The sequence below is a fragment of the Cnephaeus nilssonii genome (genome assembly GCF_951640355.1).
Source record: "Cnephaeus nilssonii genome assembly, chromosome: X".
Taxonomy (NCBI): domain Eukaryota; kingdom Metazoa; phylum Chordata; class Mammalia; order Chiroptera; family Vespertilionidae; genus Cnephaeus; species Cnephaeus nilssonii.
In genome coordinates this window covers 128,026,616-128,046,762 of record NC_137071.1, presented here as the reverse complement: position 1 = coordinate 128,046,762, position 20,147 = coordinate 128,026,616, and the positions used below count along the sequence as shown (strand labels likewise).

The following is a 20,147-nucleotide window of genomic DNA, read 5'->3' as shown; positions in this document are numbered from 1 at the left end:
GCTCCCCAGAAGCTCGATGCCCCACCCTCCTGTGGCTCCCCCCGCCCCCCCTCCCATAGCTTGCTGCCCTGCACCCTGCTGTAGCTCTCCGCTGCCCACTTGTAGCCAGTAGCTCGCAGCCCCACCCTCCTGCTGATCTGTGATCTGGTTGTTAAGCTTCACAGCATAATGACCATTTGCATATTACATCTTTATTACATAGGATAGTTGCTCACTTCTGCTATAACTTCTCAGTTCTGCATGAAAGCAGTCACAGACAATATGCAAATGAATGAGCATAGTGTATGCCAATAAAACTTTATTTACAAAACAGGCAATGGGCCAGTCCGGATCCTGGTGCCGGCTCTAATTTGTCAACTCCTGGTCTAAATGAAGCTGGAGAGGAATCGCTTCCACCTAGAAAAGAACCTCTCAGTGAAGGAAAGAAACAAAGAATAGGATCATACTACACCTTCTACTAACAGACAATACTTTTAAAATACAAAACAAGATCAGTTCAGCCAGTTAATCTTTTTATTTTGAGTTTTGTAAAAAAAAAAATACAGAAAAAGCTTTGAGAAAAATGTGTTAAATATCAGCAAAAGCAGGAAAACGTGACTAGCTTTACAATGTCAATCTAAACATATACACAAAGGCAAACATTAAGTAGGATGCTACGGAAAGACAGCACTTTGGGGTCTAACTTCAGTTTTCTTTATTGCACATAAAGGTTGCTGATAACTCCAAGTCTTCACTTTTTCACAGTTAAACATATTGTAATATTATTTTGTATAACATGTTTATATAACATACTATAATGTTAATGTTATAAAACCACCAGTTCGCCACAGTTGAATGGAAATAGAAGACAAAATTCTCCCCAACTACAGTATTTAAGCTTTCTATAAAAAGTTCTCTAGGTCACATCATCCATGTTACATTCATCCTATTCTATTTAAAAAATTGCTTTGCAGCTATTAAATGAATATTGGTGGCCTTTCCATTTAATAAGTTTAATGAACAAAAACTTCTAAGTAAGAAAACCAGATGTATTTTACGTAAAAAAGAAAAAGACAACCTAAGAGTAGGTGACCCTACTATGAAATCATACTTTGAATGAGTGAGTGCAGAGATGAATTCCAAATCCATAGACTGACTCGATACCCACACAACTGAAAATCATTCTTCTGCTTCTCCAAAGCCCACAGCTGGAATAATCACAACAAAAGTCAACCCCCAAATGTCCATGCAGTTAGATGGTCACCCAGTAACACTGGATCTTAACTGATTTTAAGTGCTTTTGACAGAAATGTAGAGTTATTCAAGCTATTTACATGTCCTTTTTCTTCTGAGCTCCTCCAACATACACAGGCCCAAATCATTCTCCATTGGCCAAGAATTGAGGTGACTATGACATCCTGTTAACCCTTTTTAAAAGGTGGCCATCAGAATAAAAGGATGGCCTCTCCCGAGTGCTCTCATGTCTATTTCAGACCTTTTCAAAAGGCAGCAGCAGAACAGGAAGACCTTCCTTCTCATCTTCTCCAAGGCTCAAGTAGCAGAAAACCGGTGCCTATGTGTTCCAAGTGGACCATGGTTATCGTATACCCTGCTTACAAAAATAAAATTTACATCAAAAACTTTGGTTTTGCTCTTTACAATTTCTCCTAGCACTGGGTGACAAGATGTGTTTGTTAATTTTTTTAAAACTCTACTTACGAAAATTGAAACTGGAAAATATGGTTTACTTCTAAATCTTGTTTTGAAAGGATTGTCAAAAATCCTACTTGCTTTTCCTAGTCAGATACTCACATTGGTTTCTAGGGTGTTTCTCTGTATATTGTTCTTATTAGGTTTTAGGAAGGGGGAAGGTCTTTTCAGGTATCAAAGTGGTAACAGCAGCGTTCAGATGGGTTGTTTCTAAATTCTAACTCTTGCCCACTGGATTCTTCAACTTGCTGTGTGAGGACATAGCAAATGACACTGGCAAGCCAGATTCCCACTTAGAAAACAACAGAAGAGATCAGAACTCAATGACACCAGTCTAAAATTTCTGACAGATTAGCTCCAACAGTACTAACCCATCTGCAGAATCAACATCAAAGGCAGGCATGAAACTTGTCAAGTTCCCTATTCCTGAAGTGGAATAAGAAGTCATTCATTGAATCAGCAAGCCTCATTCCAAAGTACATTTGACAATAGATGGTAAAATCAGTTTTCTGATACACCCCTTAGAAGTCACAATGGGTACCAAGGTAGATTTCCAAGCAGATGATTCCCCACTGATGAGTGGCTCTCAATTGCCCTGGCACCAATCTCTAAGTACATCAGTGGTGTATCTACATTTAAGAGTCACTGTTCACACCAAATATCCAACATGATTACATTAACTTCTACTATGGACAGAAAAAGGGAGGGCTATGATGAGGGGTGAAGGAAGGATGTGAAACAAACTATTTTGGAAGGAACATCACCTCTTTGCTCTAGTCTGAAATGTTCATGGATAGTGACGATAACATTTTTGGTGTTTTCTAAAATTTGTTTTTTTCAACCAAACCACAGAGGGCATTTTCAGGTCTAGGAATCCCAGCCTAAAGAGCTCTTGCTATTTGGTTGATGAAACATTTGATGTCCTACTGTGGTTTTTGGCTGCAAGGCATCAATGCTTATTTGTCCGGTCAGTCCAATAAGTATCCTTGATGGTCAGTGTCCATTTAATTACATATGCCTTTCCTACACTTGCTTCCTAGGAAGAAATGCAGACTTATTTAAATCCCAAATTTCCTCTCTAGGAAAAGAATATTAAAAGGAATGTCAGGAGTTTATATCTTCCCTCTGTCAGTGCTATACACAAAGGTTTGCATCTCCTTAATTACCAGCTCCCAACACCACCACCACATGACAGCAAAGTGATCACAACCTTCCACTTAATAAGGGGCCTGTGCTCTGGCAGGAAACAGCCTTCCCCCTTATTTTAAGGAGTCCAGTGTGGATTCAGGCATGGAGACAAGTGAAGTGTGAAGAGAAAGAAAGTTCACTTGACTGCAAAGGGGACTATTAATTTAATCCCAGGTTAAATGGAAAAGACAGCTTATTAGAAACCTTCACATTTGATTAGTCTGCAGCTCAGTTAAGACAAAACCCCCTTTTTCCCACAAATCGGAGCAAAGATGACAGGTTTTAACCCCTCCAATATATACACTCAAGTCATCCTTCTCCCCCTTTCATGCTCTAAGGTTTTCTAATGTGACCTTTTTTTTTTTAGTTGTATTTATGGAATATGTTTTTGAATTCTACAAACATTATTAGCACAAAACTCACTCACAGCTACCCAGTCTGTATTATTGATCAACATTCAGTTTGTTCCACATGACCAGCAATTTAAAAAAAAAACAACTGAATTTTCTAGGTCATCCTTTAAGGTTGGGTCCACTGAAAGTTCTAGACTAAAGGCTCTCCACCTGAGCTGCAGATTAGAATCCCTGAGAATCCAAACGTAGCACGGAAGCCTGGCCCCACTCTAAACCTACTGAATCTGGATCTGTGAGGGTGGGCCTTTATGTTGGTATTTTCAATACATGGGCCAGATCATCCTAATGTGCAGCCAGGGTGGAGAACCTCTGGCCTAGAACAACTGACTTTGCTGAACTGTAAACCCCACCCCCCTCCCCCAGAACAAATACGCTTATAAAATGACTTGGGATTATCCTCTCAGAAGAATTTGGCTTAGTTGGATGTACCATTACTCAGCAGTTTCTATCTGGTTTATGCAAATAGTCAGTCTTGGGTTAGTTTCTTGACACCCTACTTTTTTACTTTCCAGCATAGTGGAAGCATGAGGTAAGTACGTTTAGCTTTTTTCCCCCAAACTTACAAAGCCCATGGATGACCATCAAATCAAAATGGCCTTTCGTGTAGATAGAAAGGAAAGGGGAATAAAAATCACCCAATTCTCGCATACTGAACCATATGAAATTGTCATTTTTGTTTCTTTAAAAAAATGGTTGAATACCAGCAATTTCATATGGCTCAAACTAATAAAAATTTTCTTGGTTTGCACAAATTATCGATTGGAAAAGAGGGTGAAACAATGTCTCATTTAAAAATTAACCATTAAAAATGCGAGTTAAGAAGGTTAAATGGCTGATTTCATGATGGGTGCACTAGATTGAGCCACTATTTTATAAGGAAGATGGCCACATTAAATGAAAGCGTTTTTTTTAGAATTTTTTTTTTAATAATAGCACTAAAGCATAGAGCACAGGGAGAATCTCAAACATGGTTTCCAAGAGTTCTCCTCAGTATTTCACTTACTACAGGTGTGGGCAGGCAGAACAGCTCACCCACAAAAGAACCCAAGGTAGAAAGCTAAATCTCAGACCACACTCACACATGAAGCTGGTGCAAACCTCCCCAGATCCCAAGAAAATGACCTTTCTCTACGTGGCACTCGGTGCCAAGACATCTAGAGTCTCAATCTGATAGTGGACAGGAACCTTCCACTGCATAAATAAAGCTTAACATTCCACTGCCTCGCCTCTGATTCTTCAGGTGACCACTGAAATCTCATTCATTTCTTAACTTGAAGTTTGAAATTCTACTAAGTCTTTAGAATACAATCTTGTGTTTTCTTTGCAGTGGTTTTTTTTTTTTTTCACAGTGAGATTTCTTCCCTCTAAATACTAGCGTATTGCCTCTGAGGGTTGTTACTGCCTTCTCAACCCCAGATCAAAGCACTCCACAAATTTTGGTGTTATTTCTAAACCCACAGTAGATATCTCAGTCCTGTTCATCTTTTTCCAGACAGTCAGCTCATATGACAGCCATCAAGAATAGACTGATATTTACAGTGATGCAATCATCAGTTTCTAAACAGTTTCTCCTGCCTTCACATTAATGAAAAAAAACAAAAACAAAACAAAAAAACACACAGCACTTTAACACTATTTTGCCTTTGGTTTGAAACATCCCAGTAACGTCTTCTTTATGGAGATTTCCAGAGAAGGAATTATAATTCTTTCCCCCGTGTTGAAATGTTGATGTATATATTTGCCAATCTTCAGTCTAGAGAAAATACAGGCAGCAAAAGAAGTCAGGAATCCAGAGATGAGGCTGCTGCCGCACAGCCCTGGTTGCTGGAGCCTCCACTCAAATTGCTTTTTCATGCTTTCTGTCCCATTGGACACCAGCTTCCCCTCATCCTTGGAGGTCCAATCTCATTGGCCTTCCTTCACGATCTCTCTTCTAGCCTGTTCTCCCTTCACTTGGTATTCCTACAGCCAGCTGGACTCGCACTGCTGTGTATGGATATGAAGCCTCTCCTGGGAGGGGTCCCAGCACCCACCACACCTTGTTCAGGTACCGCAGGTGAATGAATTAGAGACCAGTAAAGCATGCGATTGTTTTTGTTTGTTTAACTCTGAACAGTGCACTACTATGTGAAAAAGTGGGAATAGATCTGCATTTGTCTTGAGCCCCACCATCTGTATCTTGGGTTAAATTTTAAACGTTAAGATATCTTCAGACCTCAATCAAATAGAAGCGTTAGTTCCATTCAGTCACTGTCCCACCTCAATCAACACCGGAGCATGCAGCCAGCCCCACACCACCGGTGGGTCTACCCCATCGCTTCAGGGTTTTGGGGGAAAGTCATGCATTATCCTCCAGGGGGAACACTAGGCGGGTGCCCCGGCTTGAAACCTTCTGGTCTCCCATTCCCAGGTCTCGCTCCAGCACCTCCTCAGAGCCGCTCTTTGTTTTCCGACTGCCCTCCAGGCTCATGGAGGCCGTGTGCGAGCCTGAGGAGCCATTGGCAGTCACAGTGCTGTCCCCGTAGGTCAAGGTGAGGTCACCCTCAGTCAGGATGAAATCAGAGTCTTCCTCTCTCAGTGGCTCTTGGTTCTGAAAAGTGCAACAAATAACAATAACAACAAAATGAAGACTGGAATCTTCCAGAGCTCCAGCCAACCCCAACCTCAACTCCTCATCTGAAACTGGGGATCATGAAACTGGCCTGCATCGAGCCTCCAGCATGATAACTGGATGTAAACTGTAGAGTGCTATTCAATGTATAGCACTGTTGCCTGAATTAGGACTTGGAATAGCACAAAGCAGCTGTGATTTTAAATGCCTGGCAGTCTGTGACAAAACGGAAGAAAAGGAAACCAACCTGGATTTTCAGCTTCCCAACCCACAAAGAAAGGAAGGGCTAAGGTCACTGGGAAGACCTGCAAATAGGTTTCAGGTCCTCTCTCCTCTGGGAAAGGACCTCCTGCCCTACACAAACCATTCTAAACACACCTAGTGTACATGTGAACTACTCTTTACCCTAGTCAGCATAGCGGGAAGAAGACAAACCATTATTAGGATTTCCTTCCTGTCGCCACACAAAATCCCTGATGGGAAGCCCTCATATAGATGAAGAAAGTGATACAGAGGGAAGGTATATTTTCTTGAGCGTCTAATACAAGCATGTCAAACTCACGGCCCATGGGCCGCATGCGGCCCGTAACAAATATTTTTGCGGCCCAGCCAAAATAACAGTATGTAAGAAACATTTTAGTAAAAATGTCATAACTTAATTTTTACAATATCCTGTCATGCATATTTATTAATAATGAACTACAACGTTTGCTAATGACTGATTACTATAATCGTCTTGCATTCCTTTCCCTTATGCACCTTACGCGCAGGCGCACCATTTCTCTCCACTAATACTAGCAGTGAATATTTTAGCAGCCGATTGCCAAATCGTTAGTCTTGTACTGACTTGTTTGGTGTGCATAACAGGAAATATTTGACTTTCGGAGAAGAAAAATAGGTTTATTTGTGTTACACTTATTAATATGTGCAGCTATTCAGTGTGGGGTAAGGATGTTCAAGAAAAATATTAATCTTTATTAAAATGTTCTATTATTTTAATGATGACTCACTTATTTCAGCCCTTTGTATTCAGTATGTCGCTATTGAAATAAACCCACATTTCTATGAAAATTGAAGCTTTTGGTTTTTTGCAGCCCACAGAAACTTAAACCTTGTTTTTTGGGCCCGTGTTAGCCTTTGAGTTTGGCATGCTTGGTCTATTATATGCCTGCCAGGAATGTCACACAAGCTCTCATTTGGTCCTTACCCCTCTCCTGTGAAGGGTGCAAGCACATGTCACAGAGCAGAAAATCTGAGCTAAGAGAACCTATGAAATTTGCCCAAGGTTGTCCAGCTGGTAGGAAGCAGGTTTGGACTTATGCTACCTCCAGACTGGTTCTGCCCACCTAAAGGATATGCAAAGTGACTCCATTGGGAAGAGGACTGGTACAGCATCTCATAATAAGCAGCAGGTGTAGCAAAACAGCCTAGGCTGAGCAAGGCAGGCGTCAGCCAAGTGGCAGCCATTTGAAACTAAAAGATGGCAGGGAGAGAGTGTCAGGAAGCAGCGTGAGGTCAGACACAACCTTTCATTCTCCAATGGGTTCAACAAGCAAAACAAGGGTGGTGTGCTCCCCCACTCCCCTATTTCATGGCTGTCAAACACTGTGGACTTCCTTTTTTGTTTTGTTTTGTTAATCCTCACCTGAGGATATTTTTCCATTGATTGTTTAGAGAGAGTGGAAGGGAGAGGGAGAGATAGAGAGAGAAACATCCATGTGAGGGAGACACATCAATTAGTTGCCTCCCACACACACCCTGGCCAGGGCTGGGGATTGAGCCTGTAACCCAGGCATGTGCCCTTGACCGGAATCGAACCCGGGACCCTTCAATCTGCAGGCTGACCCTCTATCCACTGAGCCAAACCAGCTAGGTCTGGACTTCCTTCTTGAATAGCAAACACAGTTTGAAAACTGCTCTTTCTCTCCTTTTTCCTATCTACCCTTCAAAGCCCATCTGAAGTCCTACATCCTGTCCTCTACACAACAGGGTGTCCTCAGTGCAGGACCTGAACCTGCCCTGACAGTCCATGGTCCCCGCTCAGTCATGCTGCCCAAGGCCACAGGCAGATTCTCCTGTGTCCATGCCTGGACTCCCCATCTGGGTGAATCACCAAAGGGCAGTGACCTCCTTCCCCTCTTGTCGGCACCCTTCCTTGAGGTGCTTAACTCAGTAGGTGCTAGAGGAATGCCTGTTAAGTGCGCTGGCCTAGGGAGGACTCCTGGCTTCTGCCTACCTCACTTCTCTGGTCCCAGCCCATCTCTGTGCCCTTACTGGTGACAAACACATCCATGCTTTCTGCATTGTTTCTCAATGATGTCGACTTCTCCAAACTCCACAATGCGACTCCATTTAACCAATGCTGCAGCTTTTTTAACAGGCAAGCATGCAACTCCTCTTGCTTGCTGCCTCAAATCTTCACTGGAATTAGGCAGGATGCAAATGTATAATCAAATAAGAGTCCTCTAGTCAGGCAGAGAGAAATTCTAAAACTCGCTCCGAATTCCCCCCATTTCCTCCTCTCCATCACTATTTAGAAAGTCCTGAAATTCTGTCTGCCCGGTGATAGTTTTATTAACAACAGATGACATCATGTTCCCTGTTTTAGTACATTCCATTTCTCCCATTAATGCATGTGCTAAATATTGTTTTTGTTCATTTCTGTCAAAATACCTCTTCCAGGGCCCTTAGCACCCAGATTTCAGGGGGAGATTCCTCGGCATGTATTTCATTCTTTTTAAAGTTTGCAGCCTCAGAGGGACAGAGAGAAATCTTTCTACTATACCATAGCTGCTGATGTTTGGGAGCCCCATAACCCTGGTAAAAGGTTTCTCTGTTGCTGTGCACAATGTATTAGGTGTATGTAAGCTGGTCATTTGTAATCAATCATCTTCCTGGAGAAGCAAATTCTGTGAATTTGGAGGCTGCATAGAAATGCAGCCCTGACATGCTGTACTTACGTCATACACCTGGGGACTGGTCAGACATCGAGCGAACAAGCCACACCAGGCTGGGAGAGTGGTGGTTAATGGGGGGCCACTGTGTGTGAGGATGGGCTTCAAGTAACTTTAAAAAGAGAATTAAGGAAACAATGTCTGCAAAGAACCGCCCCCCCCCACAACAAAACGTGTTTAGAAATCTCAACAAGTAAATCATCTGACATTCTACCCAGAAAATGTCTCTTTCCCCATTTTACCAGTACAATACAGAAAATGTAGCCATTTTTTATTGCGTTTCTCTTTATTGCACTTCACAGATGTTGCGTTTTTGTTTGTTTGTTTGTTTGTTTGTTTTACAAACTGAAGGCAAGACCCTCCACACTGGCCAGGGTAAGATCTCTTTTTAAAATATACCTTTATAGATTTCAGAGAAGGGAGAGGGAGAGAGAGATAGAAACATCAATGATGAGAGAGAGTCACTGATCAGCTGCCTCCTGCACGCCCCACACTGGGGATCCAGCCTGCAACCCGGGCATGACCTCCTGGTTCATAGGTGGACACTCACCCACTGAGCCACACTGGCTGGGCAAGATCTTTCTTTTTTTAATGTAGGTATTTAATACTATAAACTTTTTGTCTCTTCTTAAAACTGCTTTTGCTAAATCACATAAGTTTTGTTATGTTGTGTTTCCATTTTCATTTGTCTCAAGATATATTTTTTATTTCCCTTCCGATTTCTTCATTGACCCATTGGTTATTGAGGACTGTATTGTTTCATGTGCACCCATTGGTTGTTTGTTCAGGAGTGTGTTGTTTGATGTATAAATGTTTGGAAAGTTTCCAGTTTTCCTGCGGTTATTGATTTCTATTTTCATACCATTGTGGTTAGAAAAGATACTTGCTTTAATTTCAATCTTCATAAATTTTCTAAGACTTGTTTTGTGATCTAACACACAGATCTATCCTGGAGAATGTTCCATGTGCACTTGAGAAGAATATACATTTTGCTGCTGTTAGATGGAATGTTCTGTGCATGTCTGTTAGGTTCATTTGATCTAAAATGTAGTTCAAGTCCAATGTTTCCTTATTGATTTTCCACCTGGATAATCTATCCATTGTTGAAAGTGGAGTACTATGTGCTGACAAGAATCAATTTCTTATCACTTTAGTATTTTGTCACTCTCCTGTGAACTCCCTCCAATTTTCTCTACATCCTTTTGAAGCCCAGTGAGTAACATGCCTTCTGGATTATAATGTGGACAAGTTCATATGGCTTTAAAAAACCTCTGGGGATCCTGACTGGTTGGCTCAGTGGATAGAGTGTCGGCCTGCGGACTGAAGGGTCCCAGGTTCGATTCCGGTCAAGGGCATGTACCTTGGTTGCGGGCACATCCCCAGTGGGGGGGGGGGGGTGCAGGAGGCAGCTGATCGATGTCTCTCTCTCTCTTCGATGTTTCTAATTCTCTATCCCTCTCCCTTCTTCTCTGTAAAAAAATCAGTAAAAATATATTTTTAAAAAAAGAAAAAGAAAAGAAATCTCTGGGGGTTCTATTTCAGTTAATAGCAAACAATCGTAAACAATAATTTAAACCATCCTTTACACTAAGAATGACTAGAAAAGCTGGTCAAGATAAAACACAACAAAATCTTCTGCTTAATGGCATCAGAAAGCTACCAGGGCAGTGAAGAGAGACAGAATCTGGAGGACACCCAAGTGGGGAACCTGGCGCTTGGTGAGCCACGTTTTCCCTAAAGCACCTCAGCAGCTGAGCAGAGCATCTGGCAGACTGAAAAAAAAAAGTGAATCTGACAAAAACTGGTGTCCAGAGCCTTCTGAGGAAGACTCCAAAACACCCTAGGCTCTAGGTTAGAACCCTAGAACAAAGAGTAAACAGAAAACAGACTAACCTTCACAGGAATGGCAGCCCAGCTTCAAATCACCTTTATTTCTGATTGAACTAAAGTGATCTGGAATTACTAATGCCCCTAACCTAGACCCAATGTAAGTTAAATTATCTCTGAAGAATGATAACCTCATCTAGAGCATTTCAAATGATCTGTATACTTTTTCATTTCCCATATCTGTCACTGAAAAAAAAAAAAAAGATGCACAGAAGAAAAAAAAAAAGCTCCTAAAGGATAACATAGGAAATTAGCTTCATGACCTTGAGACAGAGATTTCTAAAACAGGACACAAAGAGTACTGACCAGAACAGAAAAGATCAATGAATTGGACGAAGACCTTTTGTTCATCAAAAGAGTCTACTTAAAAGTGAAAATGTATCACACAATCTTACTCGTATGTGGAATCTAATGAACAAAATAAACTGATGAACAAAATAGATCCAGAGTCACAGAACCATGAACAGACTGATGAAACTAAGAGGAAAAGCGGGGATGGGGGTGGGAGGGAGAGATTAATTGGGAAATTTATATGCATATATGCATAACCCATGGACACAGACAATAGTGTGGCGAAAGCTTGGGAGGGGAAATAAAAAAAAAAGGGGGACATGGGTAATACTTTCAACAATAAATTTAAAAAATAAAAAAAGTAAAAATGCAAGTCACGAGTAGCGAAGTTATTTTTATAATACTTAATTAGCAAAACACTAAGCCCAGTAAATAATATGCTCCACTTCACTTCCTGACCACACCAATTCACCTACAAAGCCACATTCCTCTTGTATACAAAGCTCTGAAGAACCACATGAGTCTACCAGGCTATGGGTCGGCTAAATCTCTTGCCCAAAGAGATGCTCACCAGGACTACCTGTGGTTGAATGATCACTGCATGAGTCCCAAGAGAGAACTGACTACACTGTAGCAAGCACACATCCTTCCTTACTTATCTGAAGTCATTTACTGGCAACTCAACAGGACGATTTCATCAACAATGTTTCAGGGAAACTACTTCAAAGGATACTTGTGGTCAAAGCTGTACCACAGCCTGAACAGCCATGCACTCTCCTGCTTTGTCCGGTTTCCTCCAGCAGAATCTGGACCATCCTAGGAAAAAACAATAAGACAGATGCTTAGTTGTACAAATGGATTGAAATAAGGAGGAAAAGCTTTATTTTAACCATAATTTTTAGTTATTTTGAGCTCAGAATCATACATCCTGTATCACCAAAGCATCAAAGTTATATTGGGAAGTAAATTTTTTAAAAATTGAATAATTTCAAAGGTAGGCAAATCAATCCCCCAAATGAAACAACTTGCTTATGTCTGTGGGTAGATCAACTCAAAGTAATACAAAATCTCCTTTGGTATTCTTGTGATTTTCCTCGAAGTGTCTTTCAGAAGATTAATTACCCTTAAGTAGTCTAGATCCTTACAGGCCAAAATTGATTTATAGAGAATATTAAAGAAAGCTCCTGTAAAAACCAACTTTCCAGGTCCCCCAAAGCTGGTCTGGGAAAACTGTGCTTGGTCGAATTTCCTGACAAACTAGCTCTTGGTGGTCTTGACCAAGGCACGTGCACTGTGTTCCAGGTGGTGGAGTAACTTGTTCTACCAGCTTTAGGAAGGTGGGCGTAGTGGGCAGGGGGAATAGAGCTAGAACTAGCATCTCTGTTCTTTTATCTACCTTCAAGTAGTAAGTTCCTTTACTACTCCTTTCATGTCTTTTCAACTCAAAACATCTCCATCATTTGATTTTCAAAATAACTAGCAAAATCAAACAATCAATTCTGGTTTAAACAATCTGTTTTGTGCAGGTATTGTGAGCAGCACAATTACTACTAAAAGTGGACTAACTACATCACTTTGAGGACAGTGGTAGGTACTACGTTGCTGGATGACAAGCTCTGAGAGTACAGACTGCTTGGGAAGCACAGCTATTTTTATCATCACCCCCTTGAATGTCATATTGGGAGGAAACTGAGAGACAATCAGCAATAAGCAAATCAAAGTTGAGCCACAATTACAAGTAGCTCTAAATCACAGTGGGTGTAAATTCCACCTGTCATAGAAATACATGTTGTAGGATTACTTAGAGACCTCTGAGAAGCTAAGCACACAGGCAAGTAGAGGGAGGGACATTAGCATGCACTACTTAAATTCCTAAAGTTTCCAATGGCGAAGATTATTTTTAAAAATGAAGTCCCCGTGGTATTTGAGGAATGTTTAATGGCAAATACAGGGTGGGGCAAAAGTAGGTTTACAGTTGTTCCTATGTGAAACACAGAGTTTATTCTTGTATTATTTATTAATTATTCTATTATTTTGCATATGAACAACTGTAAACCTACTTTTGCCCCACCCTGTATGAAAACAACTTAGTTAAATGGGCCCTACTGTGGATGAGGAAATAAAAATGAGAGATTACAGAGACTAACTTTATTTCACGTTTTTATAACTGGTGTGGAAGAGAAAGGGTACAGAAATATCTCCACTTGAATAACAATCATTCATTCAGGTAATTACTTGCTAGCCCAATGACAACTCTAGAGAAAGTTCAAAATGCCACACAACTGAGTGGAAAAGTGGTAGATGAACATTCTGGGAAGCAAATATATTTATGGAAAAAATAAACAGTCTTTATAAAATGACAGGTTCTAAGTTCTCAGTTCCAAGTGCCTGTAGAATCTTACTGAAAAAAAGTGAACAAGATGATAAAATCATCAGGAAAGATACTCTAAACCAGGGGTGGGGAACGTCCGGCCCTCGGGCCACATGAGGCCCGTGAAATCATTTGGTCTGGCCCTGCCAAGGCATTAAGGGTGAGTTAATTACATATTTGACCAAATAGAGCAGGCTCATTTTTAAGTTGATAATTTTGTATAGCTCACGAATGATGTTATAAATATCCAGATGACTCTTGGTAGGAGAAAGGTTCCCCACCCCTGCTCTAAACTATCAGGCACAAGACAAGTTCCCTAAAAACAGTTTCATCTGCTCCTCCTTTAAAACAATAAAAATGGCAAACCCCTACTCTGTCATCCTCTCCTCTGCAAAACCACAATGTATTGTTGTCACTTGGGACACTTAAGTTCTTGCCATCTTATATCAAGGAAGCTAAGGAGACTTATATAAGCCCCAAGAGGGACAATTAAAATGAGTAAAGCAAAGGAAATGCCTCTTTTTTAAAGCAAACTAACAAATAGATCTTCTCAGGGTACAAAGAAATATGCCTGCAGTCCACAAATAAGATCAAGTGATCTCAGAAATGTAAGAAACTAAGAGATAGCCCTGAAGGGTCATGTGAAGCAAATTCAGGGCAAATCTAAAAGGGCAACATGGTAACAGGGGTGTTAAACAACTTCTTATTCCAAGAGATGGTGCCAAAAGCATGATTAGGTGGAGGAAGAGCTTAGATAAATCCACACAGTGGCTTTGAGGAAATCAGGATTAGTCTTGTAAGTTGACCCAGAAGACAAAGAACTGCTTCACAACATGATTTGTCACAGACCAGCCACTGGAGTCCTTCCTGTTGGATCTGAGCAGCAAGAACTGAGCAGGGGTCAGTGTGGACACAGGCTTATCTTCCAACGGGCAAGGCCTCGTTCCCAGTGGCACTTGCAGACTCTTGAATTTCCATTCAAGCATTACCCACAGGAAAAGCAGGAACTTGCTCTGTCACCACACCCCTCCTCAAAACCTGCATTCCCATCAGGGGGGTTCACACCCCATATCTTTAGCTCAGGCTGCTTCTAGAACCTGGAACACCTGTCATACTCTCAACTTCTCTGCTCACAACACCTACCCGGCTGAATCCTATTCATCTTTCAAGGCTGTACTCAAGGTCGTCTTCTCTGAGAAATGTTCCCGTCAAGGCAACAGAGCACTCCAAGAGGTGTGGGTGTGACCATCACAGGCTTTCTCAACAGACTACCTGGTTCCAAATCCTAGCTCAATTCATGACTGTGTCATTGCCTTGCTGTGTGACTGCGCAAGTTTAAATAGAAATATAATTGATATATAACATCAGGTATGTTTAAGGTGTACAATGTGTTGATTTCATACATTTACATATCCTATATAATAAAAGAGAAACATGTAAATTGACCGTACCTCCGCTATGCTCACCAGCCAATCGGGAATGAGTATGCAAATTAATCCAACAAAGATGGTGGGTTAGTTTGCATACACAGGTGCGGGAGGAGAGTAGAGCGAGAGAGCTGGTGGCTTGGAGGACTTGACAGAGCAGGAAGGGAAAACCAAGAACGTGGGGAGCACCAGGAATTCTGGGAATAGTAGTTCTGGTGGCAGACGGATCTCCTAGACACTAGAGCAAAGTGAGCCTGGAGCAAGTTACTGTTGAGGGGATGGAGGGAAAGCAAAGGTGAGAGACATAAGTAAAATCAGAGTGTCTGGGAAAAATTAAAGGGAAGATATCCTAAAACTTCCAGGAAATCTCCACCAATGAAGCAAAGAAAAAAAAAAGCCTCTATTATTCTGTGAGCACCAAACCAAACTGGGTTGGGGTCTCAGACAATTCGCTCATATGAACTTCCGGATTGGAGAGGGCTCCCAGATTGGAGAGGGTGCAGGTCAGGCTGAGAGACTCACCCCCCGTGCACGAATCTTCGTGCACCGGGCCCCTAGTCGCAGTACAATTACCACTGCAGTGTTAGCTAACACCTCTATCAACTCAATAGTTATGTCTTATTGTTTGTGGTGAGAACAATTAACATCTAGTTCCTTAGCAACTTTATAGTTTATAATACAGCATTTTTTACAGTTAGTGTGCTGTGCATTAGATCTCCAGATGTTGTTCATCCTTTAGTTACAAGTTTGTACCTTTAAATATCCCCTTAATTCCCCCAGCTCCTGGTAACTACCATTCTACTCTCTGTTCTTATGAGTTACATGAGGGATTTGTAAACACTTTACTGACATTATTAATAGAAAAGCCCCTTCAAGAATAAATTCCACCAACTCTGCTTATCAACAATTTTTGAGTATATAACAACAAGTATCTATTTCTTCTGCATTCATTAAGCACCAACTGTGTGCCTGCCAAGCACCAGGCTGGGTACTGGAAACAAAAAGAGGAATGAGACCCAGCACCTGCCCCTTGAGCACATTTCCAGAGGGGGAGACAGCTACACATATGGTGACAAATGCGATGAAGAAACAGAAAGCAGATTAAAGAACTTGAAAGTCCCATTTTCAAAATAATTTTTCTAGAACTAGTGAATAAGGATTTCAGGGTAGAATTGGACTTTATTTCATTCTTATTGTTAAAAGGCTTTTTAAAGTAAGGTCATTACAATAATGAGAACAGTTTATGCTTTTTTTCAGAAATGGAGCAAAATACTGGTCCCCCAAAGATTTCTACATCCTAATCACTGGAGCCTGTGACTGTGTTATGTTACATGGCAAAAGGGGCTTTGTAGATGGACTGAAGGCTTTCCAGGTGGGTCCAATGTAATCACATGGGCCCTTTAAGAGTGAGAGAGATTCAGTGGAAGAAGAGGCAGAATAGATTCAAAGCGTGACAGAGACTCTTCTCACTGCTGCTGCCTTTGAAGATGGAGGGGACCACAAACCAAAAAATGTGGGTGCTTCTAGGAGCTGAGTTTGATATCCGGGCCAATGGCAAGCAAGGAAATAGGGCCTCTGTCCTACAATGGCATGAAACTAAATTCTACCAACAACCTGAATGAGCCTGGAAGTGGCTTCTCCCCCAACGCCCAACCCTGCTGGTATCTTGACCTTGGCTTTGAGAGACCTGCAAAAGAGAAACCAGTGGAGCCCACCGGTCATCTGATCTACAGGACTGTAAGATTGTGTTGTTTGAAGCTGGAACGTTTATGGTAATTTGTTACAGCAGGAATATAAACCGAATGCAGACCAAATGAGTAAATAAATGATGCAACCAGATTTGGGTCTTTTTCATTGTCCCTGGGAGGATGGGGCCAAGATTTCTCAAAGGGGAGCAATAAAAGAGCTTAAAAACAGGGAATCGAGCTCCACAGTGTCCACTCCAGGGCTTCCCAAATTGTAAAGTGCACACAACCCTCCTAGGAGCCCTGTTAAAATGAAGATTCAGATTCCGTGGGTTGAAGTGGGGCCAGAGAGTCTGCATTTCTAATAAGCTCTAGTCATGCCCAGGGTGCTGGTCCACGGGGACAACCGGGGCAGCAGCAGGAGAGGTCTACAGTCTCTAGAGGAAAAGCAGATGAGGGCCTCCAGGAGCTCACCTCTGCCACTCTCCACCCTTATCCTTCATCACATCGTCACCAAATCCTTAAGGACAAAGACTCACCTGTCTTGTTTACTGATCTATTTCCAGAGCCTGAGAGAATGTCTGGAGTATAACAGATGCTCACTAAATATTTGTCAAATGAATGAATAACTTAATGTTAATGTTGAACTTTAAGAAGAAAAACAGAGAATAGCAGGAGGCAATCAGAAGAACAAAACAAGCCCTAGCCAGTGTTGGGTGGGTGTTGTCCCATGCACCTCAAGTTTGCCCGTTTGATTCCTGATCAGGGCACCCAGGTTGAGGGGTTGTGGACTCCATCCCTGGTAGGAATTGTGCAGGAGGCAGCTGATCAATCCTTGTTTCTCTCTCCCCACCCCCTTCCTTCCCTCTCTAAACATCTTAAAAAGAAGAAGAACAAAAAGAAAAGTGTGGTGGGAGGGGGATGAGAAAATAAGCATTTGAGAAAAGGTACTTCAGCACTGTTTGAAGTTAAAGATTTAAGTGAGTGGGTATCAGATTTCAGCTTGGAAGAAAATCTGAAGGAGAACCCAGAAACAGACAAATCCAACTTGCCCAGAAAGTTCTATGCCAATGCAACTACGAACCACTGATTTTCTGCAGTTTTTACACTTGTGTACATACACACACACACACACACACACAGAGAGAGAGAGAGAGAGAGAGAGAGAGAGAGAGAGAGAGAGAGAGACAGACAGACAATGCTCTGCTAACACAGAGGTTTCCTTTCCTCCACATTCCACTAATATCCGGCTTGGGACCTTGTCCTGCTGAGATGATAAAGCCAGGATACATTCAGATTCGGGCTCCTAGCTAAGCGTCATCAATGAGTGCTCTTCTGTAAACGTGGGGAAGGAAGTGAATGGTGTGTCTGCATGTCCGGCCAACATAAATCTCAGCTGGCTCTGGCATGAAAAGTCCCCACTTGAATGGGGTGTGAGGCCACCTCCAAGCCTGGGCAGTTTGCCTCCAGCTGCACTTGTTTTTGTTTTTGTTGCAAAGTCACCAAGACCTCCAAGAAACAAAGCAACTGAGTTTTTTGTTTTGTTTGGTTTGGTTTTGTTTTAATGAGTCAAACTTGCCAGGGACATGAAACTCAAGTCTGCCCACAATATTCTTATGCTTCCCTCACCCAAAGCCAAAAAAAGTTCAAGGTAACAGCTCCCTTCCTTCACCCACATGAGCTAATATTCTGTAGCCCTGTAGCCATGACTGTTTATAACCTTGGGCTTCTAGACTAGTGAGGAAAGTTGTGCTCTATATAAAAAAAAATGCTTTCCCATCAAATATCACTTTTCTGTTTGTTTTTCGAAAGATCATTTAGAAAACGAGGTAGAGAACTGCCCTTTCTTTTCTAATGGGGAACAAACATCTGGACTTTCTCCACCTCTCATTTCAGTTTCATGACAACAGTGAGTGTGTGATCTGGATCCATTTCAGGGGAAACTGCAAGAACCCAGGGTTTCACCCAAAAATGAGAAGCCCATTTATTTCCCTGTTTTACTGTTTCACATGACCACTGAGTACTCCCAGCACTGCCGTTAGTGGCTCACTATACCAAGAAGGTCAGGCCAGGAGGATTTAGAGAAACGGCTGTTTCTGCACAAAGGGCATGAGTCATTTTTAAGAAAGTGTCCTGGGGAACCAAATTTGAAGTTCATCTTTTTTTTTTTTTTTTTTTTTTTTTTTTTTTTTTTTTTTGTCCAGTCTTGACAGCAATCTTGAAATGCCAAGGGAACGGACTTAGGGGCCCTCTTCATGACTGTGTGAGAGACTTGGAAGATGGAAAGTTAAAGGGAAGCTGTGACACAGCTTCTAGCTTTGGGCTGGGCCATCTGGCCTTCACTGTGCAGGGAAAGTGGCTGTGCCCTTTTACAGTTGGTCCAAAGGGCCCTCCAGGGAGCTATCAGGAACACTGAGTCACTGAGTTTACCCACCCAGGAAGGTTTGCCTTTATGGGGCAGAGGGCACTATCTTAGCTGTCACTTCGTGGACTAAATGCACTGCCGGATCCCTTAGCACTTAGGACCTACTGCTTTCTCAAACATTTCCATGGGTAAGCAACAGCAAGTTTGTTACTAAGTCTGGTTACAAGCCCATTGTTTCCACGTGCAGTTCCTATGAGATGTATAATAAGTTCAGCTGCAAACCAACCAAACCATTTCCCATATTTCCTTTTACAGATGCTTGGGTCCAAAGGCAAGAGCAATAGTAAACAGCAAGAGGGCTGGGAGGTGTTTGACTGGTCTGAACTGTCAAGATGAAATCTCTCTAAACGCTGGCTATCCAGCTGGAATTGGCTGGCTTTTTCTTATAAAATTAATCTTGACTGGCTGTAGGTCTGTGGAGAATACTTTGGAATAGGGCGGTCATATCCTACCAGAGCCATAAGTAAAATAAAGACATCCATCACACTTTTTGCCCAGGTTTTCTCAGGGTGAGTTTTAAGATCTCCTAAACGGTTATGCTCTAAATTAGTTTCCCAGTGCACAGTTCTTGAACGCTGTTTACTGAAGTCCTTAATCACAGTAACTTTTCAAAAAGAACTTCTCATTGAAACCACATGTTCCCAACTGCTACGATGGCCAATTCTAATATAACAGCAAAGGTCTTCTGGAGCACCATTGGAGGGGGTACCAAATCTCCAATGTAGCTCATTGAAAGCTCTTCCCAAAATGCCCAGAACTTTCAGAGGCCATGGCTTTGTGTTCATTAAGAGACATAAACACCAAGGGTCATAAACACCAGGAATGCCTTATCAGGCTGTGACCATCCTCAAAGAGAAAAGAATCAGAAAAGCATCCTCTGGCCCCCATCACCGCACCGCATTTTGCAACACTTGTCACATGGGATTTGGTAGATGGAGTCATTTAGAAGATCCGATGGAATCTGAAATATGTAGACTGGACTTGGGATGAAGTGCAATGACGTGTTTAATTCAATGCTGGCTGGAAGAAAAAGCAACACTCGACATGGCTTCACAGACAACACGTGCATGTGGTCAGTAAAGCTTCCTATTACACTGTGCTTCATGCCTGCATCTGCCCATGAAATACCTTCTTGAGCTCCCCAGGTACCGGAACTATGCTCAGCACTGCAATGCTGATCAAAATTGCTCTTGACTTCCAAGGGCA

General features: G+C 41.9%; 1 protein-coding gene across 1 annotated transcript in view; it reads right to left on the bottom strand.

The window, feature by feature from the left end:
- Positions 1-499: 499 nt before the first annotated feature.
- SLC9A7 (solute carrier family 9 member A7) overlaps positions 500-20,147 on the bottom strand; it is a 118,112-nt gene continuing 98,464 nt past the window's right edge. Inside the window, exons 15-17 of the mRNA XM_079764980.1 lie at positions 11,767-11,849; positions 8,862-8,967; positions 500-5,880 (exon numbers count right to left, since the gene is read on the bottom strand). Coding sequence (XP_079621106.1) covers positions 5,629-5,880; positions 8,862-8,967; positions 11,767-11,849 — 441 coding nt within the window. The 3' untranslated portion in view covers positions 500-5,628. The remainder of the gene's footprint in view (positions 5,881-8,861; positions 8,968-11,766; positions 11,850-20,147) is intronic.